The sequence below is a fragment of the Oenanthe melanoleuca genome, chromosome Z (assembly GCF_029582105.1).
Source record: "Oenanthe melanoleuca isolate GR-GAL-2019-014 chromosome Z, OMel1.0, whole genome shotgun sequence".
Taxonomy (NCBI): Eukaryota; Metazoa; Chordata; class Aves; order Passeriformes; family Muscicapidae; genus Oenanthe; species Oenanthe melanoleuca.
In genome coordinates, this window is record NC_079362.1 from 59,297,435 (window position 1) to 59,325,426 (window position 27,992).

The 27,992-nt window shown below is 40.3% G+C and overlaps 1 protein-coding gene across 2 annotated transcripts in view; it reads left to right on the forward strand.

Moving 5' to 3' along the window:
• The first annotated feature begins 485 nt into the window (after positions 1-485).
• The window catches only part of ANKRD55 (ankyrin repeat domain 55), a 46,116-nt gene continuing 18,609 nt past the window's right edge, over positions 486-27,992 (forward strand). Inside the window, exons 1-6 of one of the 2 annotated variants that reach the window (XM_056513489.1) lie at positions 486-882; positions 7,843-7,965; positions 9,470-9,600; positions 11,663-11,772; positions 14,829-14,889; positions 18,560-18,688. In XM_056513489.1, coding sequence (XP_056369464.1) covers positions 843-882; positions 7,843-7,965; positions 9,470-9,600; positions 11,663-11,772; positions 14,829-14,889; positions 18,560-18,688 — 594 coding nt within the window. In that variant the 5' untranslated portion in view covers positions 486-842. The remainder of the gene's footprint in view (positions 883-7,842; positions 7,966-9,469; positions 9,601-11,662; positions 11,773-14,828; positions 14,890-18,559; positions 18,689-27,992) is intronic. The other variant, XM_056513490.1, reaches the window with a different exon arrangement.

Genomic DNA, 27,992 nt, shown 5'->3' on the forward strand with positions numbered 1-27,992 from the left:
CCCCGTACCACTGCTTTGAAGAAAGCAAATTCTAGCCCAGCCAAACCCAGCGCAGCTGTGCGCCGTGTATCGGTGCACTGTGCTGTGGTAGCCAACACTGCTCCACCGCAGTAGTTTGCTGTCCCTTCACTGTCCCTCAGCTCTCTGTGGCTGGGCAGCAGCGAGGTGAGGAAGGCCGGCCCCGTGCGCTGCGCTCCGTGCGCTGGTGCTCGCCCAGGTGCTGCTGCGGGCATCGCTCGGCCGCCAGGCGCGGGCGGAGCGCGGGCGCGGGGCTGTGGCCAGCGGCGAGCAGGGGGCGAGCACGGGGCGAGCAGGGGGCGAGCAGGGGGGCGAGCACGGGGCGAGCAGGGGGCGAGCAGGGGGGCGAGCACGGGGGGCGAACACGGGGCGAGCAGGGGGCGAGCAGGGGGCGAGCACGGGGGGCGAACACGGGGCGAGCAGGGGGCGAGCACGGGGCGAGCAGCGGAGACCGCTGGCTCCGCACATGCTCCCTGTGCCCGCCCGGGCCGCTCGCACTGCCCTCGCCGCGCTGCCACGGCTGCGGCGGCTCCGAGCTGCTCGCGGGCGCTTCCACTCGCTGAAGACACGGCGCTTTTCAGGATGAGCTTCCAGGAGCATCCTTTCAAGACAGTCCATAACAGAATATAATGTTTCCATCGGGCTCTTGCCTCGGCAACAACCTGCAGCCGTAAAGCGAGTTTAATTGTCTGAGAGGAAGACTGGTGACAGCTATCGTTTCACTGTGTACTGTAATATATAAGATTCTACCCTGAAAACCTATAAGATTCTACCCTGGAGGTGGCATTTGTCTGGTCGGGTTGTAAATAATGAGATAGATCACGATGGATTTCAGTTCCTCATCCATGTTTGACCAGCACAAAGGTAAGGCACGTGCTACTAATTTCAAAATCCTCTGGTCCTCCAGTGTGTCCCATGCAAATGTACTGAGATTACTCGAAAGAATCAATAACATTAATTTTTTGGGAAAGATTAGGTTTATTTTGGTTTCATGTAAAGGAATTTCTTCCATCATTTCAGACTGGATTGGGGTTTCAGTCTATTGCTACAGTAATTTCTAAAAATTAATTTTCAGCAGAATAGCAACAGCATCTGGCTACTCTTGAGGTTAGCACTGAGATATTTATTTATTTTTATATTGTATATTGGTCTTCTTGTGGTCATAGATATTAGAAATCATTGCAGTACTAGCAAACACAGCAGTTTAAAATGGAGTAAAAAATTAAAGAACAGCTGGTTTTCATATGTCTTCACTAAGAGGACTAGAAGCTGACAAGTGAAATACTTTGCTTTAGGAAATTTATCTGCATAGGTGAGTATTAACATAATTGCAAATTTAAGATACCACTAAAATCCCCAACATAATGATTTTCTACATTGTAAGGTTACTATGGAAATACAAATGTCTCTTTTTTGTCTATTTTGAAGTTAAATGTTAAATTTCATGCCTTTATTTGCCAATACAAGCTATTATATCTTATGGCTTAATCCATTACAAGTGTAGCGACACTTCTTTTATGTTCCCAAGGCAGGACGCTGTCATTGCTTGATTATGCCTGTTGCAACAAATTTCTCTCACCAAACAATATGTGTGCAGTGGCCACAGTTTCCAGTGCAGACCTGCAAAATATCTGACATGGCCACGCTGGCCCCGCAGCAAAGGGGCTGACTGTGGAACAAAAATAAAAGCAGGAGGAAGACAAGGCACTGCTCTTCAGGCAGCTGAGTGCTACAGGCTGTATTTTTATGCTTTCCTACACTTCTTTGGTGAGCCCAAAGTGAATGCAGCCCATATGAAGTGGTGGGTTTGTGGCTGCCTTTCAGTAGCACTCAAAGCCTGAGCAAGTCTTGGGAGTACTGGTCTACATCAACCCAGCTGGGACCCCCATGTAGTGAGGGACAAGTGGGAAGTAAAACTGAGTCACAAGAGAGAAAAAAAACTACTATCAACAAGTATAATGGAGAAAGGGAAGTGCAGTGGTAGAAGGGGAGCTCTACTGGAGGAAAAGAGACAGGTATTCCTAAATCATGTGTAAATGACGTAAGGAGCATTTTTCCCAATGGGACAGAGGCATGGGGCTGTCTGAGCTTCTGCAGCTCCAAACAGCCCTTCCAGCCTCTGCTTCTGCAACACTATGAATGTCCTCTGTGCCACATGCCGACCCAGCAGGGCTCAGAGAGGGGAGGAAGAGGTAAAGTCCTGCATGCTCAGTGACATGGGGATGGCTGCCAGGGAGTCAATGGAAGTGGTGCCAGGACTGAGGCTGGAATATCAGAAGGGCTGGGGAAGGCAAAGCCAGGTCTCCAGATGGTTCAGGGGGCAGAAAGAAATGCAGGAGACCATGGACCCAGACCAATTTATCCAAATAGAAAAGATAGAGTTGGGAGGCAGCATTTGCTATACCTCCCCTTGCTCCTAATCTGCATCCCCCTCCTGCTGCCAGGCCACTCTCCACACTGATCCATCCTAATTTCTGTCCATCGCCTGCAGCCTGTGCCACCCTCCACCTACAACAACTTCCCTGCCAGAAGGTCCCTTCACTATACATTCATCATCTCTGCTTCACCGGCGCTGCAGGAATGCTTGCTCATTAGGTGATTTGTGATTTACTGCGTGCCTTCCCTCCCAGCTGCGTGGGAGGTGGATGGGGAGCAGGAGCACAAAGCACACAGTAATGGGATACGGAGCTCCCTGGTTGCCATGCAAAGAACACTCTATTCAAAACTTACAGTGTATAGTGGATTTTGTCTAAACACCATCTTAATGTGTCGTCACATTATTGATTTAAGCAAGCATATTTTTTAGCAAGGAGAGGGGGAATGTCTTTCATTGCAGCAATTTATAGTAGTGGTAGAATACAAACTATCTTTCAAACACACTAAATTTCTCAGTTGTTCTGGAAAAATAATTCAGTTCTCCCCACAAACCCTTTTTTCTTCATCCCACACATCAGAAGACTCGCCCAACTATAAATAAAAATAAATCCCCAGCATTCCAAGCTTGAAAATCATACTGTCTCTTTGCAACACATCTTCTGGTACTGCTCAATAATATCTTGTAATATGTACAACAGCAACAGGAATGTGGGACTTACAGAAGGCAATCAGCACCAGAAACACCTTCCCTCCTAACATTGCTCAGTGCCATTTAAATAAATGTATAATGTTCCTGATTTCAGATGTTTACTAAATAGAGAAGCCAGACAAAGGCCTGTACTGTGCATGCACTGCCAGGCACACACAGGGATTATTACTTTATTAAGTGTTCAATAAAAATGCAGTAGTAGAGAGTAAATTACCATTTTCAAAAACTGCACTCATCCACCTCCCACTGACTCTTGACACTGAAAAAAATAAACTGCCCAGTATTGTGTCCTGACAACAAGGTGTAGAAAATCACATGTGGCCTTTGGCTAGTGGTGGGGACAAGAGGGATTATGAGAGAGAGGGTAGTAAATTACACACATAAATATTTCTTCGTCACAATGAGTATGAATTATCCCATTATTCTGTCTTCAGTTTTTAATATCTTGTGGTTTAGCAAGTCCAAAATCAATCATTGTCAAGAGCATGTACACTAAGCTCCAGCAAATTTATTTAGAACTTAAAAGTCCAATGGGCTAGAAAGAATGCACTTATGTACACCTAATGTGCACTTTGTAAAACAGTACATCAGCCAACATCACAAAACATGTAAAACATGCATTCTTCATAGTACAGTTAGAGGAGAATTAATGTAATAAGAAGCACAATTTCACTGCTCTGAATCCTGTGATCATTCTGTATCACTTTTTATATACCCTCTTTTCTGACCAAAAGAAAACTACTTTGTCTTGAAGAAATTATACATTCTTAAAACACTGATGCTTATTTCAGATAGGTTGGTGTTTAACTTTAATTGTTCCTAAGGATTTTAGCATTACCCTGTATGTCATTTAGTCTTTTCTTCCAGACCTTTCTACACCACTACTGTCAGCCTGCAGTTTCTCCCCTGCCTTTCTCTGTACCCAAGCACTTAAATAGATCTTCTGCCTTTCTGAATCTGACTGACAGCTACCTTCCACCAGTATTACAGCAATTCTCTAAAATGTAGAATGTATTTGAAATGAGACCAGTACTTACTAGCATTTATAGAACTGCAGGATAATAATGGAGTAACTCTAACACGTTAGAAGACAAAGAGTCAGGTATTTGATTGTCCACAATCCCTTTTTGCCACATGGTGCTTGTGCCCCAGCCACAGCCAAGCCCCCAGCAGGGTGAGCTCACCGAGTAGGGGCACAAGCACTCAATGCTTCACTGTTGCCTTCTGCAAAATACCCACTCTCTGAACCATTCCTCTTCTGCCCAGGAAGGTGTCTTCAAAAATATAAGTCCTACTAGATTTGTGCCCATACTTCTCCATTCCTTGACAGGGTAATCTGAAAGAAGATGAAGTGGTCATGTTTTTGCCTGGAGCCAAGTGCATCCAGCACAGATGACATCCAAGCTCTCCCAGCATTTTCTGCTCCCTGTCATGTAAAGCATCAAAAGATCATTTATCTGTCTTCTTTTTCACTCCCCATCTACAATCACATAGGTCAAGACACCCTACTTGAAGTTGTGTCACCTTACAGAAATGGAATTCATGTCAGTCATCTTTATTCAGATCCCAGCATGAGCACTCATCCATTCCTCCTGGCCCAGGCTACCAGGCAGGGTAACAGCCTGCTCCACCTGCCTCTCCTTGCTCTGCAGCTAGGACTCATGGCTGGGGAAGTGTGAATTTTTGTGGTTTCGTACCACCATCCTTTAATAGGCTTGGAGTCTGTGTTCTGCAACAAGAGACAGGAGCAAAACTTCATTCATTTTTCCATCCATCCATCCATCCATCCATCCATCCATCCATCCATCCATCCATCCATCCATCCATCCATTGTTTTACTTCCCCTCCTCATGCAAAAGGATAATTTCTCTGGGGAAAGCAGACTGACCCCAGCAGAAGTAAAGGGGATGAGTCTTGGTTTTACCTAGAAGAAAAATAGGGCATAGATGTTCAGAGACCAGCATGAAGAAATGCACCCTTGTCCTCATCTTCCTGCCATAGTGCTCTCCAGCTAAGCAACTGCTCTGCCCAGGAGATGGACACTGTCCTTTTGTGGCTAGATTTCTCAGCTCCTAACTCATAAGATGAGTACTTAACAGTACCTGCATGGCAAAAAAAGTACAAGATTTACACCTGTAACATATCAAAGGAGGTGATTCACTGTTTGCCTCAGTACATCTAGCAGTTTCTTTCCCAGTGCCAGCAGCATCTTCTCTTTTCCATACCCACAGAGTATGTGCAGAGTTGTACATGACAGCAGCCGTGAGAGGAGCCATGCCAGTGCTCAGGGCTGGCACCCTCTGTGTACCTCCAGAGACTGGACAAGAGGAGCAGCACAAGCTATCAACAATCAGACCTGAGCTTGTCACTAACACGCTTTTGCCAAGTCTACCAATTGTGAGAGGCATCTTCAGGTCTGAATAATAAGGAACTACTACTAACTGGACTGGTAGTAAAGCCACTTCTTTTTCTTCATGTACTAGTCACTGATGATGACTCTCCAGCAGATGACTCCTCATCTCTCTGGATCTCCCAGGCCCACAGGATAAACTTTCTGAACCAAATGAGCAGTTGCCTCAGCAACAGACCCCTCAGCAGAATAAAATTCAAGTTAACACTTTTATTCACAAACTTTATGAAGTGCGTAATTTAAAATACCAGTTAGAAGAAAGATTTAGTTGAGGAGAAATTGACAGGAAGTCTGTGGCAAAGCTTTAAATCTTCCCAAGCTTTCAAGCAGAGTTCCAGCTTTGATAGACTAACCTGTTCCAGGGTAAGAGAAGATTGTGTTTCCATGGCAGCCAAATTTTGAAATCCAGAGTGCTGATTGCACCCAGTGAGAGAAGGTCATGTTGAGGATTAGGCTAGACTGTGAAGCCCAGCATAGAACTCGTGCAGGTTCATCTGAGACAACGTCTCAACATCTGATCACAACAGGAGTAGTGTGGCTAATAATTTACAATAATATCTAAAGAACTTTTATCACTCAAAAAATATAATGACAGTGTTTAAAATGTCATTTCTACCACTGTGTTACGAATAATGTAATGTTTGATTATGATAACAGCTTTATAATAACTATTCAATGCTCTTTAAACTATCTCCCTTTTTATCTGCACAGCTTACATAGTCATGCTATCTCCAGAAGTTTGACAGTACAGATAAGTCAGCAATCACTTAATCTGTCTTTCCTTTGATCAATTCTCTAGTGTGATTGTAGGCATTTTATCCAGCTAACATGGTAGTGCAGTGGCTAGACAAGTGATATATTCTATAGCTCTGACTTTGTCCTGGTTTAGCCTAGAAAAGAGTTAATTTTCCTCTTAGCAGCCAACACAGTATTGTGTTTTGCATTTAAGTATAAGACTAATGTTGAAAATACAGTTTTAGTTGTTAGTATTTAGTGCTCACCCTAAATCCTGGACATTTCAGTGTCCCGTGCTCTGCAGAGATCAGGTGCCCAAGAGGCTGGGGGAGCATGGCCAGGAAAGCTGACGCAACCTGGCCAAAGGGATATTCCAAACACAGACTGGCATGGCCAGATGAACTGGAGCTGCAGCATGACAGGCTGGGCATCAGTCAGCAGGTGGCAAGCAACTGCATTGTGCATCACTTGCTTTTCTGGGGTTTTGTTCATCTCTTTCTCTCCTTTTATTACAATTATTAATGATGTTCTTGTTGTTCTGGTGGTGGTGATGGTAATGATGATGATAATGTGTTATTTCAATTATTAAACTGTTCTTATCTTAACACATGAGTTTTGCCATTTTCTGATTATCCTTCCCACCGCACAGGGCAGTGACTGAACATTGGGGGCATCTGGGGTTAAACCCCAACAGACCCTCAGCCATTGTGAACAGAGCAGCTCACCACAGCTGTACTTATTTTTGAGTTAATAGGGATCAGAAACATGAGACTGTTTCTGACCAAAAATACATATCTGGAGCATTTCACTATTACATCAAATTTGACTCTTCACCAAAAAATCTACTCTTTTGACTACTGGACTTAAGAGGTTAATAGTCCACTTAAGCCAGAGGAGGTGTTTGCATGTGGAGAATGGAATGACCAGTCTGAAAGGAAGTGAAAAGCAAAAAAGTGAAGAGAATCATGGCTATTATTTCTTCAGAAGGAAAAGTCTGAGGAATGTTCCAGAACAGGTCCTGCAAGGCATCTGCTTTAAATAATAACTCACACTGTAGCTGCCAAACAAAATAAACTTCTCCTCAATTCCAAGCAATAGTCCACTTTTCCTTTTTGCAGGAATTATCAAGACAAACCATTACTGCCAGAAGTTTACTCTCCTGAGAAGATAATTCCTTTGGACATTGCAGGGAAGTGAAAAGCCTCAGTCTTCTGACTGGTGCAGATAACACTGAAATTGAAAACACCTGAGTCCTGATTTCATCCTATCTCATAAAAGTGCAGCCAGAAACATTATGAGCTAGTTCAGGTATTACATTTTCTCTCAAGTCGTGTTACGTTAGTATGATTTCCTACAGAAACTTTCCAGAATTTTTCTAAAGTCCTTTCAGTGTCTATGTTTGAAAGTTTTTGGAAGCAGTTATGATGAAAGTAAGTTTCAGATGACTAACAAAAACCACAGTGCCGTTCAGATACACTTTGTTCCACCCTAAGTTAACAGTCATTTAAAGTCAGTGAGACAAGTGTCATTATTTTCACTGTTTATTATTTGTACTTGCTCTCTGTTTACTCATGGAGGTTCTCCCTCTCTGCAGCTGATGCAGCAGAAGAGATTGACTTGGCTGTGGTTTACCAAGCAGCAGCTAATGGCGATGTGAACACCCTGACTGCAGTGATCCGAGAGGATCCTTCCATCCTGGAATCTTGTGACAGAGAGGGTAAATGAAGGCCCAGCTTGTTCTCAGGAGATCTGTTGCTTCAGCTTGCAAATTAAATTTTCCATTTTTTATTCTGATTTTTGTGTTCAGCAAATTATATTTAGTAGCAGAATATGGGAAATCTGAGTGATTCTTTGGAACATCCACTGGAAATACGGTTTGGATAATTCCTTCCCCTTGTAATTGTAAGATATTTTTATATGATTACAAAAAAGCTATTTTGCTATGATTAGACAGTAGTTTACCATTTATATAGTTTATCTTATTTAGGGAGATGACTGAGAAACTGTTGACATTTCCGGGGAGGAAAAATAATATTTTTACCAATGCCAAATGACATACATTCTGCACATCTCTAAAGCAGAGGTTATGTACAGACACAGTTTGAATGGTTTTGTCAAGTAATTTTTTTGCCAAAGGATTGGTTATACAATGTGCAATTATCTAAATGATCTGTTTTATCTGTCAGGGTGTGCTCATTTTGTTTTCAAGTAACTATTTAATGTTATTATAAATTATTGTATATTGGCTGGCTTTTATATGCACCTATTTCCTAAGTAAGAACCACAGAACTGTGAAAGCTGTTCATAAGGACAAGTTTTTTTTTGTCAGAAGTATTTTTTTAATTGCAGTTTCTTATAAAGGGTCCATATGAACACTGTCTTTTCTAATCTTTAACAGCTTTTACCAAGCTACCAATTTTTCTTACACTTTAAACCAGGCATTCTAACAGATATCTTTAAAACATCTACTAGTTAGTAGGGAAAATTTACTCAAGACAAAACGGTCTCTGTCTGCTCATTTTTGGGGAAAGGCTAGGTATGAATGGTGGGTGGAGTAGATGGAGATGTACTGGCCAGGAGCACTTCAGCTCCTGAATTACCTTTTCTCCTAGGCTGTCCATGCAAATGTAACTAAAGACCTGTTTTCCAGCACAAAACATGCAGCTCAAAACATACAGCTCATATGACCTCAGGTTGAGTAGCACATTTCCTCAGTAATCTCATTGAGTCTAGTAAGAATAATTATTCTTCAACTATATATTAAGTTTCTAATAGTCTTATAGTTTCTAATACTCATATTTATTCCCAGCCTAGTAATTTTAAATTGCTTTGTCAGATTCTGAAGGAAAATATCTTGCTGTTTTTCAACAGTTAACAGAATGGAAGGAAGAGGAAGCAATTAAATGATACAATACTTCACAAAGAAATTTGAGTATTAGGTTTAAATGTTTAAAAGCACTTTCCCCTTCAAATGCAGAGTTAATGAGGCAAATTATTGCTAATATAGTCATATATTAGCTAATATAGCTCTTTTTTAAAATCAGTGGTCAGTGACTGTCACAGAAGCTGCCTCCTGACTTAAAAAAGCTGAGTACAGGTATTGGACAGTCATCGGAGAAAGGATTTGTTAACTTGCCAGTATGAACATTAGAAAATAAGAAACTATATCTTATAGACATGACACAATGAAACTGTAAAATAAATTTGGCTTTCTTCCCTAGGTTGCACACCCTTGATGCATGCTGTGTCAGGACGCCAGGTTGACACAGTAAAGCTTCTGTTGAAGATGGGAGCCAATATTAATACTCAAGATGCCTGTGGACGTACCAGTTTATCTTTGGCAACTTATCTGGTAACAAGACTTGGGGGACAAGGATGGAGTGAAGGGAGTAAATGTGCAGACCAAATAAGATTTCTGCTTATACTACAGGAAAAAAAAAGCACAAAACGTTTGATTCTAGGCAACAGTGGAATTGGTTTTGAAACTTTGTTACGATGCAAAGCTGGAACAATGATTATTACAAGAGGATTAGGACTCGCATCAGAGACTCCTGTCGATTATCCTTTCTCTCTCCTAAAATCAGTGCATGATATGAGGATCTCACAAGAAAATAACTTTTTTTTTGTATACTGAAAGTCCCCTCTTGTTCTTAATGTGCAGATTGACTTCTCCCCCTTGCATAGCATTAGATATTTATGCTCAAGTGAGGGCTTTCCTGTCTCAGAATCTGGTGCTCAGCAGGCATGTGTTCCTGCACACCGCATGAACCAGGGCATTGCTTCTTTCCAGTGTGGTGCTGGACTTTGGATGGCCAGGTTGAGAACTGAAGTTCAAGGTGCTGCAGGAACTGGTGCACTTGCTCAGATCGTAAACAATCCAGTCCCCTGATCAACCTACATGCAAATGACAGGAGGGGCAGACATCCAACTGAGACATTTGGGAAAGGAATTGTACTTCAGAACCTGTCTGAAGCAATAATGTCCTCTTATCTTTAGTCATCTACTCCTTGCAGGAGGTAATTCTGGTTTCAGAGAGAAAGTGGGGACCAAGGTAACTGAGCAGACTAGGTTTCCACTATTAATTGGACAGAAAGGAAGGAGTGTACAGCCATGGCTGCACAGTATGAGTTAAGCTGGATGATTGCCAGCTCATTTAAACAGACACTGTGGCAGCCTAATTAAATGACATCCTTTGCACCTAGTTTCTTCCTGAAAGTTCAGGACCAAAACAATGTTCCTGCTTAGCTATGCAATATTCAGCCAGAAAATACGTGTAGAAAATAACAAAACAGGCAGTCTCATCCAGTGCAAGGAGCATGCCCCATTTACTTGAGAACAAACATTTCCTCTGCAAGATATTTTTAAAAAATCCCATAATAAGTGTCACGCTTCTTTTTTCCTTCCTCTTTTCCCGGAGGGGAAAAAGTATTCTTTGGAAAAAAAGAAATGACTGGAAAAGATTTAAACCACCCAGGCTTCTAAGTTTCCATTTCTGTTTCTGTGAGGGATATAACAAGAGGTCCAGAGAGAATTCAGCTGTGATGTCTGTCCAGACAAATGAATTCAGGAGAGTTGCACAGTCAAGACTGCGTGTGGCTTTTGGTGGTCTCGTACTTCAACCAAGAGCTCCAACAGGAGTTCTAATTCCACCATTCCACATGTTTTCCCCAGAAATGCTCATAATGCCAATCCAAAATAGCTCATATGGGAGGGAATGGTCTTTATCAATTGCCTGCTGAGGTTTTAACAAAACACTTGAACAAATGCTTGATTTTCTTCAGACTTAAGTATACGCTGAAAGATTTATGCAGTCACAACCAGACTGTTTACTTGCTTTTATGCTGAGGTGATCAATAGAATGTTTTAGTCCAAGAACAGATTCATTCCATCTGTTTTGGTGTTATTTTCAGTCTAACAATGCCACTAATGCAAACTTCTGCAACAACATTTACAAGACCACACTCTAACGCTTTTTACCATTGACTTGCCATCTTTGCTAAAATCTCACAAACAAAATATTGAGTGCTCATGTTCTTGGTTTAATCTAACATGATTGAATTCACATGCAAGAATATGTGTAGCATTTGTTAGTGATAAAGGAATTAGCGGGTTTTTAATCACTGTTAGTGCTTGCCACAGCTGCAGAGGAAGCAAACAAACAAAACAAAGACAGACAAAAAATACAGTGTAAAAGAAATACTTCATCAGAGAAACGAACAACTGAGGTAATTTGAGACCTAGACTCCGAGAGGGAACTACTCTCAGTGCTGAGAAACCTCTACTGAGGAAAAAAAGTCCAGTTCCTCTCCTAACAGAAACGGCTACAGTCACAAGTGAATGCCAGCACAAACAAGAAAATATCTGGCCTTATACTTTTCACTTTTCTCTTTTATATGCTCCAATTTCTCTTTTAGGGCTGGCTGGAAGGCTGTGTCAGCCTGCTCAGGAATGGTGCTAAGCAGAACATACCTGACAAAAACGGGAGGTTGCCACTACATGCTGCCACAGCAGAGCCTGACGTGAGGTATGTGCCTGGCTCCTACAGCTTTTGCTGGCAACTCTCTCAGGTAGCCAGCAACCCAAGGAGACCCCACAGCAGGGATAGCAGTTGTGACAGCTACACTTGTGACCTGTGTCTTTGTTTAGTGGTTACTGTAAAGTGGGTAGAGAGGAGGAAAAACATTGTGCAACACTTGTGTACCAGAGATCAGTGGCCAGGTAAAGTGAGGAGCCTGTTTTAATATTGCAATAGCTGGAGGAGGGAAAATAATTATAAAAGAGGTTGAAACCTTGTGTTTCTCCTGCCCAATTACCTTTCTGTCCTATCCACATACAAGACTCCTTCTCTGGACTTCTCCTCTGAGTAGCATGGCAAATGTGAGAAAAGTTTTCCACAAAACAACCTCTCTGAAAATCCCCATCCATAAAGGGGAAGTTAAGGATTGGTAGTCTGGCTTATTTTTAACTACTTTAACTGAAGGTAGAGTAACAGCTACAGAGTGTCTTCACCAGAACTCTTAAGAAAGATTGTCTTTTTCTGATTCCAGCCTGTGACAATAGGAAGGTTAAATAAATTTTGATTTGTACACCTGAATATATTCACTCCAAAAACTCCCCAAGGTAAATCCTGCCTGAAGGTATAGGAAGACATTAGAAACAGGTAAAACATTCAGTACATGCAATATGTTCAGGTGACTTAATCACTGAGTCTACAGTTTTGTTGCATATCAGACCAGCTGAGACATCTAGCCATTTCTGCTGATCTTGTTCTCCAGCCTTTTTAACAGCTTTATTCATTCTCCATGTTATCTTTGCTCTTCATGCATCACTTGGAGAGAATAATTTGAGATTTCTGAAAGAAAAGGTCACTGTCATTAAACAAAGCCAACACAAGAAAGAAGACAATGTTTGTACAACACCACACATGTTGCTACTTGAAAGAGAACACTAATCTTCTCTACCAGGAGCACACTGGGTCCCCTGAATGTTCTTCACATTCTCCAAGGATACAGACAGACCTTTCCTTGTTCTGCACAGTTTTCCTTTTCCTCTGTCTTCACACTGGGTTTGCCCCATGCCCAGACACAGGCCTGGAGAACTGACGGGGAGGTTTTTCCATCGTGGTCATTGTCAGTCAATTGAATCCTATGTCATTGCCAAAAGAGAATATGCAATGGCCAGTTGTGAAATGCTTTTGCAGCTAAATTTGGAAGCTGGCAGTCCACTGCTACAGCCTCACGTGCTGGAGGCAACATGGAAAGACAGAGATAGTTCATGTGTTGATTTGATAATTGACTTACTTCCAGATTTGCTTCCAGTTCATTCCACAGAGCCTAACAGGCAAGGTGGAAAGAGAATCCATTCCTGATCTATGCCTGTAACAGTAGAGAGCAGAGAAACCTCAGCTGCTTGGTTGGGTATCTACATATTTAAATGGTAGCCCTTATGTTGCCATAATGGTCTAATGATGTAACTGAGTCAAAGTTTGTTGATAAAAATTCTAGTCAGATAGTTAGATTTCTTTCACATACAGTGGTGTCCTTGATCATATCTGGAGTTGAATCACAGACTCCTGTATCATATTATAAAACTATGTGATGAATGGGTTTTACAAGCATATTATAGCTATCTCATTTTCTTTTTGCTCATTAATTGATATTTACCAAGACCTGTTTTCAGACACTGAATTTCTGAGATTCTGAGTCATTTTGCTAAATGGCAAGAGAATCTTTCTTCACTTTTACAAACTTCTACCAAATCAATCACAACAACCCTAGTGTCATAATTTTCAGAGTTCCTACAGCATGACTCCATTTAGAAAAGGTATGACACCTCTTTTCTATTTGTCTTTTGAATAATTTAGACAGCTAGTTCTTTATTACCAGTAGGACAGAACAAATTTGACTTGAAATATTCTTAGCTTTATCTAATGTGCACACCTGAGCACAGTTCAATCTAGAAAATGTACTAGACGTGGTTGAAGGTAAAAAGCAGCAAAATATTTTCATTCAGTCTCCTCTGCATGGAAATAAATGGATTTTATACATTTGTTTCTGTGTTACCTTTACATGTATCAGATTTCCTTCCCTTATTCTTCATTATCTTTTACTTTCCTTGCTAAACAGTACATCTTCTTCATGTCCATGTTCTGAACGTTTCTAGCAAATTCACACCTTCATATGAGCCACAGGTTTGCACAATGATCCACTAAGGATACATCCTTCCTTTTGCTAGAATCCTAAGAACATCCTGTCCGTTCATATTAGGATTGGTTTTGTTACAGCATGTGACTGGATGGTGTTTTTCATTTCCATGGTCCAGCTACATACATAATCCAAACACTTAACATCCTGCTATAGAACACAAGCATCTTTGCCAAACCTATAGTGATTTCAGAACATCTTCACAAGATGGCAAAAGGAAAAAGAAGTGTTAAAAATACTATTCAATTTGAATAACATTTAATGTAACTACTTTATTGTTCACTCCACCAAAGGGGAGTGTTTGTAGTCCAATATTCTATAAAATGTGAACCTGTGTATTACTATATTTTATGCCATAATAATGGTCTTATTCCAGCAGACATTCTGTAAGGCCTCGTAAAATATTGGGATTTGTGTGTGTAAACATACAGCGAGCATCCATAAACACACATGCACACAAATGTGTATATTACATCATATTACTCCAAGAGTTAAACAGAGGGAAAAATCCTTACAGAAGCTGGCATCTCTTGTTACTTTAGGACATTATAAAATATGTTGGCTGCGATTTGTTAATCTACCAAAAACTGCACACATGTACAGTATTATACATCCTGATTCTAGCCTGGTAGTTGGCACAAGAGTTATTCTGAGTGGATCTTCTTTTAAATCAAAGCTCTAAACTTCTGTTGTTACCATAAGACATAAAGTCCTATTTGTTTTGCTCATATGACAAAGCTCAGACCTAAGATTCTGACCTATGCTCATCACTAATACTGATTTTTCATGAAATTGCACATTTTGTTTTTTAAACAACTGTCAGTTTTTCAAGTTTAGTCAGGAGTACAGCACACTGATTATATCATTGCTTCCACAGGCTTCTGAGCTTGCTTCTGCAGCAGTCAAATCTTAGTGAAATTAATCACCAGGACAATGAGGTGAGTGAGCTTGTGCTACAAGTTACAGTCCCTGGCACTGGGGACATAGAAGCCATTCAATTTTACAATAAGACTATGCCCTATTCAAAAATTTCTATAATGCTTTTGCCAACTCCACAAAGTATTGTCTCTTTCTTCCTTCTATACCCTATGCACCTGTAGGCTAATAAAGCTTCTGTCTATTCAGCCAGCTATGAGGTACCTTGAGTCTGTCTCTTAAATCATTTGTCAAGACAAAAATTGCCCTTGATTCTTCAGAAGTTAAACACTGGACCAAATCTTCACTTTTACAAATGATAAGTGTTCAAGGCCAGGCTGGATGGAGCTCTGACCAACCTGGTCTGGTGGAAGTTGTCTCTGCCCATGGCAGGCAGGTTGGAACCAGTTAATCCTTAACATCCCTTCCAATCCAAGCCATTCTATGATTCAATGATTCCTTGATCCCACCTTGATTCAACTACTGTTCTCAAGAAAAGTATCAGAGAACTGGCATTACAGAGAACAGTCATGGAAGCACAAAAATTTATGCTGTTATCTTCCATGTGGAATTGTGTCCTGCATATATATATATATATATCTTGTACATAGGGAAGAGTTAACTTCCCACATTGAGATACTTCTCATGTCCTTCTCCAAATAGAGAAGCCAAGACACAAGAGAGATTCTGAGTGTCTTTTCATGTGTTTCTCTTCATTCTAACAGTCGCTCAAGGATGTGTTTTTTCCACAGTGCCAGAATGGCCAGAGGGCTGTTAATTTTTCCTCTTCCTTGCCCACCAAAAGGTTTGCAGACCTTGCTTGCAATACCCTAAACCAGATATATGTATTTTCTTGATGTTGCTAATGAATTGCATGGAATAGTGGATCATCATTTAAAGCCATATATTTTGCTGTAATGCACTGCTACATGCAATTTAGAACTTTTAGTCCATCTCATTGTTATTTGGCACTGACAATATATTTATTCAAGTGTCAGTACTAAGCCCTGAATACTTATGTTTTCTGAAAAATGTGGATCCTCATAAATGATTACAACTAACAGAGCTGTTCTCTTGGCATAAGTAAACACTTCAGTTTTCCCATTTGACACTTGAGAAAAACACCCTGATGAATGCATGAACACGTAAACAGTAAGAAATACATCTGGAGGTTTCACAGCTTCCACAACTGTGTCTTTCTGTGGGTTTATTAGTAAAGCCTGTGAGATGGCAATGTAAAGAAATATTCCGTGTAAAAGCCTTGAATCTGAGCAAAACAAGTGCCACACTATGTTTCTCAAAGCCATATCTTGGCATTTGTCCTTTTATGTCCTGTACTGCTTCTTATTTTTTATGAATGTGCAATTGTTTGGCTGTCTCACCTGTAAGACTGTATTCTGCTGGACCTTCAGCTTTGGCAGTTCTGATACTACTCTCATGCTTCCACTCACAAACAGTAGTCTACCTACAGATGCCACCCAAGGGTGGTAAGACAAAGCACAGACAGTCCGGGCTAGGCAGCCATTCCCCACTGCAGAAAGCCCACACGAGTGAGCTGCTGCCACAAACAGCTCTTTGATCAGTTGGGCACTCCGAAAGGACATGTGGAATGTACAAAGTATTAGAAAGGAAACGGAGAAGAAAACAGGAAGCTCTGTTTGAATCCTTTGTACAGCCACATGGCTGCAAGAGTAACCTGAAAAAACATATACAAGAAAAGGAACAGAAAAAGGACTACAAAGATGATGATAATAGTTACAGAGCAGCTTCCTTACATTGGCAGGCTAAATACAGCAAAGTAATTATGACAGGACTTTCAGCTTGGCAACTACATCAGAGAGAGGATATCTGATGTATATAATCATGGTATCATAAATGATTATGGTATCATAAATGGCATAGAAATGAAAAGTGAATTATTATTAGCTGGTCTGGGGGTTTTGCATATAAAAATATGGGGACTTCTACAGAAATTATCAGTAGATAATTTCAAACAAAATGAAAATAAATACTTTTTCAGAAAATGCGTCATCACCCTTTAGAGGGCTGGCTGTCATATGAAGTCTTTAGTCTGATTACTTAATATTTGGTGACAGTATATTGTCAAACCTTTTTTCTTATGTTTTTGCACTAAACATCAGCTACTGGCCTCTCTGAGTTTTGTCACTGGACTATAGAGATTTTTGAAAACTATCCACCATTTTACCCTCTTACATTACAGCTCATTCTGCCGGCCACCACCAACAGAAACAGAGAGAAAGTTGATTTTTTAAGGATTTTTTTTTTGGCCATATCAACACACTGAGACAGGATGACAGAAAGACAGCCTGGTACACTGTGATTTCTCCTTCTCCAGTGAGTTTCATGCTCTCCAGGACTAGTGACGAGCACTCATTTCCCAGCTGGAAATCACTTCAGTGAAACCTCACAGATAATGTGTGTCCATTAACATTACTAAGCTCCTCATGTCAACTGACATCAATGGCAGAGCTCCTGTTAATTTCAGTTAGTGAAGGAGTTTACCCTCAATTTTGGTTTTACAAAACCGAAACCCCCATGATTAAGCTTTGCAAACCCTAAGTAAAACCAAAACTGCTCTCATTCAACTCCTCTGTTTTGTTATCACCCATACTTAAGCCACATGGGAACTTAAAAGTCTTATAAGATATGTGATGAGTGAGAGAAACGAATGCTGAGGCATTCAGCTTTTAGTCAGCTTTTAGTCAGAAAATCACTGCGAACACTTTAATGCACTGATAAGTTGTCTGCATCAATGTAGCTCATATTTTACCTGGATTGTTACCAACTGGCTTTATTTGGGTTCTATTTCAAGTTTTAATTGCTTTTCCACTCAGCCTTTCCTTTTTTTTCCTAACGCTTTTTATCCTTCTGGAAATCAGGCAAGACCCTTGAAATGCATTTTTTTCTGGTAAGAGAGGAAGCAACGCCTTTTCAAAGGATAATGTTACTACAGCTGAAAAACACTAGCAATTTGTTGGAAACATAGTAAATTAGTCAATTTATACAGAAAATCTTAATTATTATGGATATAGAGTAAAACACAGGTAAGTGTAACAATGCTGAATGTGCAAATATAGGCCATGAATTCTCTGATCTGTTAAGACTGACTGGATGCAGTTAAGATGGAATGAAAATGCAGCTGAATACCTTACCATTTGCTTTGTTTTCTCTCTGAAGAGTAAATATAAAATGTTTATATTGTGACTTTTTTGTGGACATCACTCTGTCAGTTCTTTAGCTTTTTGACTAGTGCCAGCTGCAGTAATAGCTTATGATACTTATCTTGGATCAAAGACCAAACACAAACATCATGCTGTGTAATGCCAAGTCTAAACCAGTCTTTTCTTGCAGGATTCAAGCTGAGCAGTGAGGAGCTGTCCCCCCAGCCATCATGGACCTGACCACATGCTATTTATAATAGGTTATATGCACATATGGAGGAAGCATTTGTATTTGTATCCATTTTCTGTAATAATTCCAAAAAGCTAATTGCTTGGTTCCCATTTGTGATTTCCCTAATTCATTATCTGCTACTAACTATTTCAAATCAAGGTGAAGAGGGAAGAATTTGTCCACCCTGAAAGGTTTCAGGGCTACCTAGCTTTTCTACAGAGACTTGAAGGGTGCTCCTGTGAGTGACAATAATTTGCCCTCTGCGTTTGTGGCTTACAGGGAATGACTTCACTGCACTGGGCTGCATTCCACAACAGACCTCAGCACACCCAGACTCTGCTGCACAAGGGAGCAGACCCGACTCTGGTGGACAAGGACTTCAAAACAGCTCTGCACTGGGCAGTACAGGTGAGCCACAGCATGGTCCCAGTAGGGTGTTTATTGAACTGAGTTGGCTATTGTGGTGTCCTAAATACTCCTAAGGAAACAGTTTGGGCTGCAGAAGGAAATTGAATGCTAAAAATGCCCACTGAGCCCCAGTATTTTGCCACTGGGTATGGATCAAGAATGTAGCATCTTCTTTGGAGACCAAGGCATACCTAATAGAGGTTTAGTCCTGTTACCCTGAAGTTTTCATCTATCTCTGTGGGACTGTGTGTATGCTTCATGTTTAACTTGTGCCTAATTTTTTTTTCACCAAATCAGGGTTGCAGAAACCAGCAGCTTACTTGCCAAAAGCCTTTGGGAATAAAAAATGTAAACACAAGTTAAAACACATTTAAAGAGCTACAGCTATGAAATAATTAGCTGAAGGGCTGAGACCCTACTTCTCTGAAGACTGGAGAGCACATAGAGATAAACACATTTCCTGTCAAGATGTATGTTGCTATCTCATATGCAAAAGAACATGGTCAAATACTCAGGCCATCATTAGAGAAACAAACCATACAGATGTAATACGGCATTAAAAACTATATTATGTAATTGTTAGTAAGTGATATAAAATACAGCATAATTTACTGGCTTTCCTAGTCTACTGCAGAAGATTGCCCAGATGAAATTGTATGTTTTTACTTGCTCTCTCGCCATCACAAGTTCCAGTGTCAATGTTCAAAACACATGCACAACAGTTAAGCCAAAATAGAACTCACGAAAGAATCCAGCAACATTTTCGTACAACTACCAAATATTTGCATCCTTGTCTTTTGGTCTAAATTTGTTCTTCTTAAAAGAAGTGTCAACAAGGAAATTTAAAAGTTCTGAACTGCCATATACTGTATTTATTATGGGGTGCGGACATCTGGACAAATAATGTTTCCTTCAACCACAGCCTTACAAAGATTACCATATAATAGGCCTAACTAATTTTTTCTGAAATAGAGGTATATTTTGACCTCTGCAACTGGTATTATTTAAAAAGATTTCTTCTTCTTTAATCTTAATCAATCTTAAATTGGACTTATTTTTTGCCTTAGGAGTTTAAAATTATCTACTCTATTACCTAATCGGCATTTTTCACAGACTTATTCCAGTTCCAGCTACTTCCAGCAGGAAACCTCTGAATCTCATGCAAACTCCTGCTTAATAGCCAGTGGTCTGTATCATAGCTCTGGGGACAAAGAGAAAGCCAAAACTGAATTTACTTTATAACCTTAACAGCTCTCCTCCTTTGTTAAGCTTTCCCTGATTCTGTATTTGGTATGCTTCATTATTTAATTTCACTGCTAAAATCTCTCCTTCACTCTTCTTTTACAAATGTGCAGAATAACTCTTGAGAAATGGGGAAATGGAAACTGCACAAAACCCACTTGGCCTCAGGTGGAAGGAAGTCACAAATACCTTCTTTTCTCTTCCTTTAAGCTGCTCCTGGAAATCAAGAGGAAATGTGCAGAATGACACACACACACACTCCTTTTTCCCTTATTGTGAGATTTCTGCCATGAAACCTTATAAATTGCTTCTTCCATTCACATGCTTCTCTAAATATTAAGTCCAGAAGTGGCAGTTGAAATACTAAAGCATGAAAAAGATCTGTTCAAATTTCCCTTATTCAAGAAAGAAAACTCTTGACAGAAAAAAAAAAAACAAACACTTTCAGCCAGTGCTCTCTGCTGCCCTTCTAGGCCCAGGAGATTTGGATACTGTGGACATGCAGAACTTTCTCTGCTGTGACAGAGAACAGAACAACAGCTCTGCTAGATGGGATCATCATTGTGTCTAATTGCCTCCTCTGCAACTGCTGGAAAAGGGATATTCTACCTTTAAGAATTGTATAAATATCTTCAGAGAACAAGACACTCACAGAGCTCAGGCAGTACAGCTGCAGGAGTTATTTTTGGCTGAATAAGGCCCTGTGTTTAATTTCTTTTTTTTTTTTTTTTTTTTTTTTTTTTTTTTTTAATGCAGTAAGGGGAAGACCAGACTCTGCATAGAAACTTATTTCAGAAGTTGCAGGAAGGAGACAGATTGTGCACACTGGGCTGAAACACACAGTAGAACCAAAATACAAAAAACATTGCCCATCATTCAAACCCAAATTCTTAGGCATGGGCCATATTTCATATGAAATTATTGTTCTATTCTGACTCTTTCAAAGACTTCATGTTTGTGGCTTTGTCTTCCATCAGGCACCATGGGATGATCAGTCAGACAGACCTTGCCAACACTAAGATCTGCTCTTTGAAAAGCTCAAACCTCCTGCCATTCAGGTTCACATCTTAAGTGCAAATGTATCAGTGTCAAAGATGCTGATCATTACTATTTGGTGTGAGACTGTCTCATGCCACATTTTTTACACATGCAATATTTCTATGTGCTGGTGCAGACAGGCATATTAGAAGTGTCTCAGAAGGTATGTCTGTCCTTTTACTTCAGCCAGTATTAATTACTGCAATGAAAAGGAAACACACCTTCGAAACACAAAACTGTCAACTGATACTGGGAAAATGGTAAAAAACCATTCTAACAATTCTAGATAATGGTATTATTGAAATCCTAGTAAAATATAATATATACCATACAGCATGCACTATCACGCTACACAGTACTATACTATAATAGCATTAGTAATACCTTGGAAACAGCCTGGGAAGATTTGGAATCTTGCCACATTGCCTTGCCAATTGTCATTTTTTTACCAGAATTTTTATTGTCTCATTCTCAAAGATTCTGGCTCCCAAAGTCACATGATTATGTAAAAATATCAGGTTTCCACTAAAGGATAAACAGATTTTTTTTTTTAAGTGAAGAAATAAAATTCTATAGGCATGTAAAGAAAGCAACTAGAAAGAAGCTCTTAAAAATAATATTCTCCCATGGGGAGATGTGCTTATGATTTTTAATAGGCAGATTTGGAGTGAAAAGTTTTAAAAAATTAGAAGCCAGTGTATCTGTTCCATAGTAACAATGCAGTTATTTCATTCCTCTGTTTCCAGAGAAGAGAGTGAAATATCTGTATATGTAAAACACACTGTAAAAGAAATGCATAAGTATTAGTTTGTGTTTGGCTAACCAAGCATTGCAGTTTCTCTGTAATTACTTGGAAGGTGAAAGCACACTTAAATGTCAGGATCTCTAGAAAAGAATGTCTCCACTGCTACAAGACATCTCAAGGACACAGCTGGCTATCCAGCCAGAGCAGAGGAAGGGGCCAGAGAAGTCAGTGATTGCTCAGAATTTCTCCCAAAGGATAACTTCTCTCCTTCTCTCTGCCCAGCACCCATTTTCTCATGTGGGCTACATACAGTGGAAGAATTCAAGGAACTTCCAAAAACATCTTAAAATCCAGTGTTTCTCTACTGCAGATATGTCTGTTGTTGGACTGGCCAGAAAGGATGCATTTGCTGAGCATGGTTCACTGTCTAGCTGGTTTCAGACAGATTTCTTTCCCTGCAAAATTGTCCTTCAATACTCCTTGTTTCATGCAGTTTTCCAAAGATGGCTTCAAAGGAAGAGTAGTAATTTCCTTTTTTATGTCACCAAGCTTTAAAGACAATTTTGATTGTTAACAAACTAGTCAAAAAGATATTCGATTTTCATTTTTTAAGTATACACTTTAAAAATCATTTTCTTGTGTAAATATTGTCATTCCAGCAAAGGTACAACTCTTGCTTGTGGAGCCTGGAACATTGCATAGCAGCAGGGATCTACAGAGTGAGCTGTCAAGTTGCAAAACAAGATGGAATACAGTTTGCAAATAGTTCTGAGTAAGAAATAAACTTGGTTTAATACCAACAGAAGCTTTTTCCATGAAGTGCCCTAAATATTTGTGACACTGTCAATTCACTGTGCAACAGTGAATTAAATGTGCATGAGTCCTGAGTCTGGCACTGTGGCAAACTATCATGGGACAATCTGTGTTCCTGCTGCTATACTCTCTTACTGTCCCAAACAGGATGGTCTTACACAGGCCACCTACTGGGAATGATCTGGCACCCATATCAGCTCCAGGAACTGGTAGGGAAAGTATTAATTGACCCTGATGTAAACCAAGGCAGAGAGGATTTTAGGAATTATTTGGTACAGGCAACGAAATTCCAGTGCTGAAGGATGATACTTAGTGCTACTTCATTTTTATACAGCTGCAACATATTTCTACACTTTAAGTTACCACAGAATCACAGAATGTGCTGAGTTGGAAGAGACTCATAAGACCACAGAGTCCAACTCCTGGCCCTGCACAGGTCACACCATGTGCCTGAGAGCATTGTCCAAATGCTTCTTGAGCTCTGTCAGGTTTAGTGCTGTGATCACTGTCCTGGGGAGCTGTTTCAGTGCCCAAAAACTCTGTGCCACAAGAACCTTTTCCTGATATCCAACCTAAACCTTCCAACACAACTCCAGGTCCTTCCCTTGGATTCTGTCACTGGTCACACAGAGATCAGTGCCTGCCCCTCCTTTCCCCTCACAAGTTGTAACTGCAAGGAGGTCTCCCCTCAGTCTCTTCCAGGTTGAAGAGGCCAAATGACCTCAGCTGCTCTCTTATGGCTTCCCCTCAAGGCCCTTTGTCTCTCTTGCCCTCCTTTGGATGCTGTCTGATACTTTAATAACTTTATTATCCTGTGGCACCCAAACTGCCCCCAGCACTGGAGGTGAGGCTGCCCCAGTGCAGAGCACAGCAGGACAATCCCCTCCCTTGCCTGGCTGGTGATGCTGTCCCTGATGTCCCCAGGACACGCTTGGCCCTCCTGGCTGCCAGGGCACTGCTGGCTCATGTTCAGCTTGCCATGGACCAGAACCCCAGGGCCCTTTCCATGGCACTGCTCTGCAGCCTCTCATGTCCCAGTCTGTCTGTACATCCAGGGCTGCCCCATCCCAGGTGTAAAATCTGGCACCTTCCTTTGTTGAACTTCATAGATTGGCGATTGTCCATCTCTGATCTGTCGAGGTCTTTCTGCAGGGCCTCCCTGCCCTGGAGGGTGTCAACAGCTCCTCCCAGATTTGTATCACCTGCAAATTTGCAGTATTGATATAAAAACTCACCAGTACATCCAGATCATCAGAAAAACTTTTACTGAAGTAATAGACTGTTAAAAAGTAGCCCTTCAAGTATGAACATGCCGCAGACAATGCAATTGTTCATGCCAATCAAATGTCTGAGGTAATCAATTGCAGAAGTCCCACTGAGCTTAGCAGGAATTTGTCTTGGGCAAAGCCTGTAGGTAAGTACGGGACAATTGCCAGACCCCTTCCCAGCACATAGTCTATGTGTAACTCCACAGTGGATGCCAGAATATGAGTAATGTATATGCAACCCACTTCTTGCATATCTATACATGTCCTGATCTCCTATGCCTGACAAAAGGCACTTGAAGACAAATGCTTCCATTTCTCTGATAGAATAAATCCTTATTCTTCTGTGGATTTTAAAAATTACCTCTTTCCCAAAGCATGTAAACAGCTCATTCAGACAAATCAGTCCTTACAACAATGCAATAGCAGGGGAAAGTTGCCAAGTGATTTTAGTCATAGTCATAGTCATTTACACAGTAAATCATTTGCACTTAGACTTCAAGTGAAAATAAATTCTCAGAGAGAATTGGTCAGTGTTTCATGCAGAGTTTTGTCTGAATAAAGAGAGGGTAAGAGAGGCGGGGACATATGCTGGCCAGAATCATGCTTCCATGACTGCCTTTGTCATGTGGAACCTTTTTCCAATACATATAAGGCTGCTAAAAGGATAAATATTTTAAGAATATTATGTCCCCTAGCTGAACCAGAGGCAGCAATGCTCTCAGGACCACAGGACAAACCTTCCTGTACAAAAACACATTCTCTTTCCAAGAGTACCACAAAGTGAAACCAAGCTGGGTCGCTCTGACTCTGTAGAGATGCTGTCTCAGTGGGTGTGTAAAGCTTCAGCACAAGGGTTAGGAGAAGACAAATGTGCTTCTCTCTGGGCTGACTGAGTCTCACCAGTGTAACTACAGTGGCATCAGTAGAATTGTTGTTAATTTGTATTGGTTTGCCATCAGACACACCCTGTGAAGTGCCTGGGCTGCATTCAGAGAATCTCTGGCAGTTTCCCTGGCAGGAGGAAAAATGAAGGTGGTATTACAACTTGTTTCTTTCCTCATCACAGAGACCAGTTTTCCATGTCCTCTCAGGGTAGAGAAAGGATAGAGTGCTGTGAAATTTGCTCACTTCTCCACTGCCAATATCAGCCATCTAGCAGCCAGGAAATGACAGCAGCCAAGGTAGAGTGAGTGTGTTTCCATTCCTTAGCTTTCACTAGTCTTGGGTGCAGAGGAGAAGAAGCTGGAAGTCCTTGATACATGGGAGAAAGCACTGATGTGTGCAAAACTCTTCAGCAAGCCAAACTGTCAAAATAAGGACATTTCTCACTGCACTGTGCTGCAGACTGAAGCAACATTATGCCTCTGTTTTTGAGTCTGGCATTCTCCATCCCTAAAACAGCAGACACGGCACCTACAACAAGACAGGCATATGTTTTGCTGATATTGCCTTAATATCTGATTCCAACCTGACTTATCCTCACAGCTGATGCAACATTCGTTTTGCTCTGATTCTAGGATGAAATTCTAAATTGTATTACAGTAAAAGTAAGGATGTGATACACTGATACAATGCTCTGCATGTGAATATGAGGAAAATTAATCACATAAGGGAAAAAAAACGCATTGGAAGAATAGCTGAGTTTGCCAGTATAACAGTAACTAAATATACAGTTTCTGCCAGAATTTTCAAGATCCAGTCAAGAGATCCATGTGAAAAATAATGTGGAATGGCTTCTGCTTTTGGTAAATACTGAATTTCAGAATAAAGAAAAAGGTTAAAAAATTACTTTGCATGGAAAGATGTATTTATCAATATAATAGCTTCAACTGGAGTTATAAAGGAAAAAGTCCACAGACAAGTTATTTGTTTGAATTTTGCTATGGGTTCCTCAAAAAATACTTCAAATGGCTCACATGTCTTTATTTCAGCAAAGGAGAAAAAGATTTTTGTTTCATTTGGCTGGTTTATTTTCCAACGGTTCTACTGGTGTTACAGTTGATTTCAGAATAAAGTATTCTATGTGTGTCTGTGAAGAATAAGAGGGAAGACAGAAGGGCTAGGATTCTCTAACGTAAAACTCAAACAGCACCCAATGATACACATAGATGGTTTCCAGGAGGAAGCTGGAAGTGCTTATGTAAATGTAATTAGTTTTGCTTTTTTATAAAAGTGAGTTACCTCCCAGAGTAGTGCAATGGTGATAGTATTTGTTGCTGCAGAAGGGAGTAAACTAATGCTTAAAATCTCAAGCCACTCAGGGATGGAGCAGAAGATATCAAAGAAAAGGTCAAAGCTTTGGGTTCAAGGTTATGGAATCAAAAGATGAGAGAATGTAAAAGAGGAGGAAAACACAGTGCAATGCCAATGATAAGAAGAAACATCAAGAGCTTCTGGTGGGGAATTTCCACCTGGCAAAGATGGCTAGATAAATATAGGAAGGCTTTAAACTGCATGCTCATACAGACAGGAAATATAGGAGAACTAATACAACCTAACCATATAATCTCCAGAGGCATTTACTTGGAAGAAAAATATTTTATCCAGGTTTTGTGAGAAGAGCTAAGTGATCCATACCTTGTTCCTCTACCCCTCCCACCTCCCTATTACTGGTAGCAGGCTTAGCCAACTCCTTTCACATTGCTCTTCTTTGGCACCCCATTATCTAGTTCTGAAGAAGGGAAAAAAATAACCCTCTATATAGTGCAGTCAACAAAATAAGAAAACCTGAAGATCTGGCAGAATAAAATGCTATGTTATGGTAGAATATTATGTAAGTGACAAGAAACTTTCTAAGCACAATTATTGTTCTGCTTATCAGTTGGATGTTGAAAGGGCTGAAGTATAAAGAAGCATGGCTGTAGCAACAATGAGGATAAATTGAGTAGACATAGCTGAAAGAAGTGCTGAAACTGGAAAAGTGTCCCAGAAGTTCAGGATTCTTCTCATGGTACTTGATTCAATAGATTATTTCTGAATAATTGTTTTCGTATTTGGAAAGTGCTGAGAGTCGCAACTCTCAGAAGTCTGACTTTTATTAACCAACTTATAGAAACAGGAGCTGTAATCAAGTGTCAGAGCTAAATACCCTGTTAGTGTATTGTCTGCTTGCCACTGTCTGGAGATGACACAAATCTCAGACAAAAATTTGCATAAAGCACAAAGAGAGGTTTTCTTACAGGAGCTCATGGATCCAGGCTTTAGGATATTTCTTCTTCATAAATGTCCTGGTTTGGTACAAGTAAAGTCACCCTAGGACAACAAAGTATGTTTCATTGAGATAAGTGAACTAAGGAAGAAAATTTCACTGAGGAGAATCAATAATGGGTGGAAGCAGATAAAAGTATGACATGTGACAGAAATGTAAAAAACCCAGGCCATGGGGTGGGTGAGGGGAGAAGGTCTGCAAAACTATTTAGAAACCCATAGCAAAAAATTACTGATAATCTTTGAGAATGTTTGAATCTCTGCAGAAAAGAATTTGAATACAAAAAGGGAAGATGAAATTTAGTGATGCGTACAGTAAGGTTACAAAAACACATAATTTTCCTATGGTAAATTTACCAGAGAACATCCTGGTCTAACAATAGTACTGTGGTAAATTTACCACAGGAACACTAATTTTTGGTGACCACAACTCAAAGCTATCAATCTAAGAATAAGGGCATTGTAAGCATTTTATGAGAACTTTGAGTGCAATTCAAAAGAGTCAAGATGAATTTACAGATAAGAAAGCATTCCTAAGAAGAGAGAACTGGAAAGTGACTGAGCAATTGCCCAGAAATCTCATTCAGCAGAAGCTTCAAATTTTAGGAAATATTCTTTGATTACTTAGTAAATTGAAGTAACAATTTGATTGAGTTGTTCAAATGAGGCAGAATTTTTGTAGCCATCTTCAAAGCAATTATTGCTTCCTCAGATAAGAAGCTATTAGGTATAGTATGTTTGAAAGTAAAATAAACAGTTTAATCCCATGTAATAAAACACAAAAATTCTGGAAAAGTGGCAAGAAGATAAAGTTCATCACATGGCACAGAAGCCTTTCTAAGCATGTGGCAAATACAGTGATCATTGAAAGTCTAATTCTTTGTTTCTTTCTGATTTGAGCAGTACATGCAAGTTTAACCACATTAAATTACATCAATAGCACAATTTTTATAACAACCTGCTATAATAGACACAGGATTCAGTCCAAGAT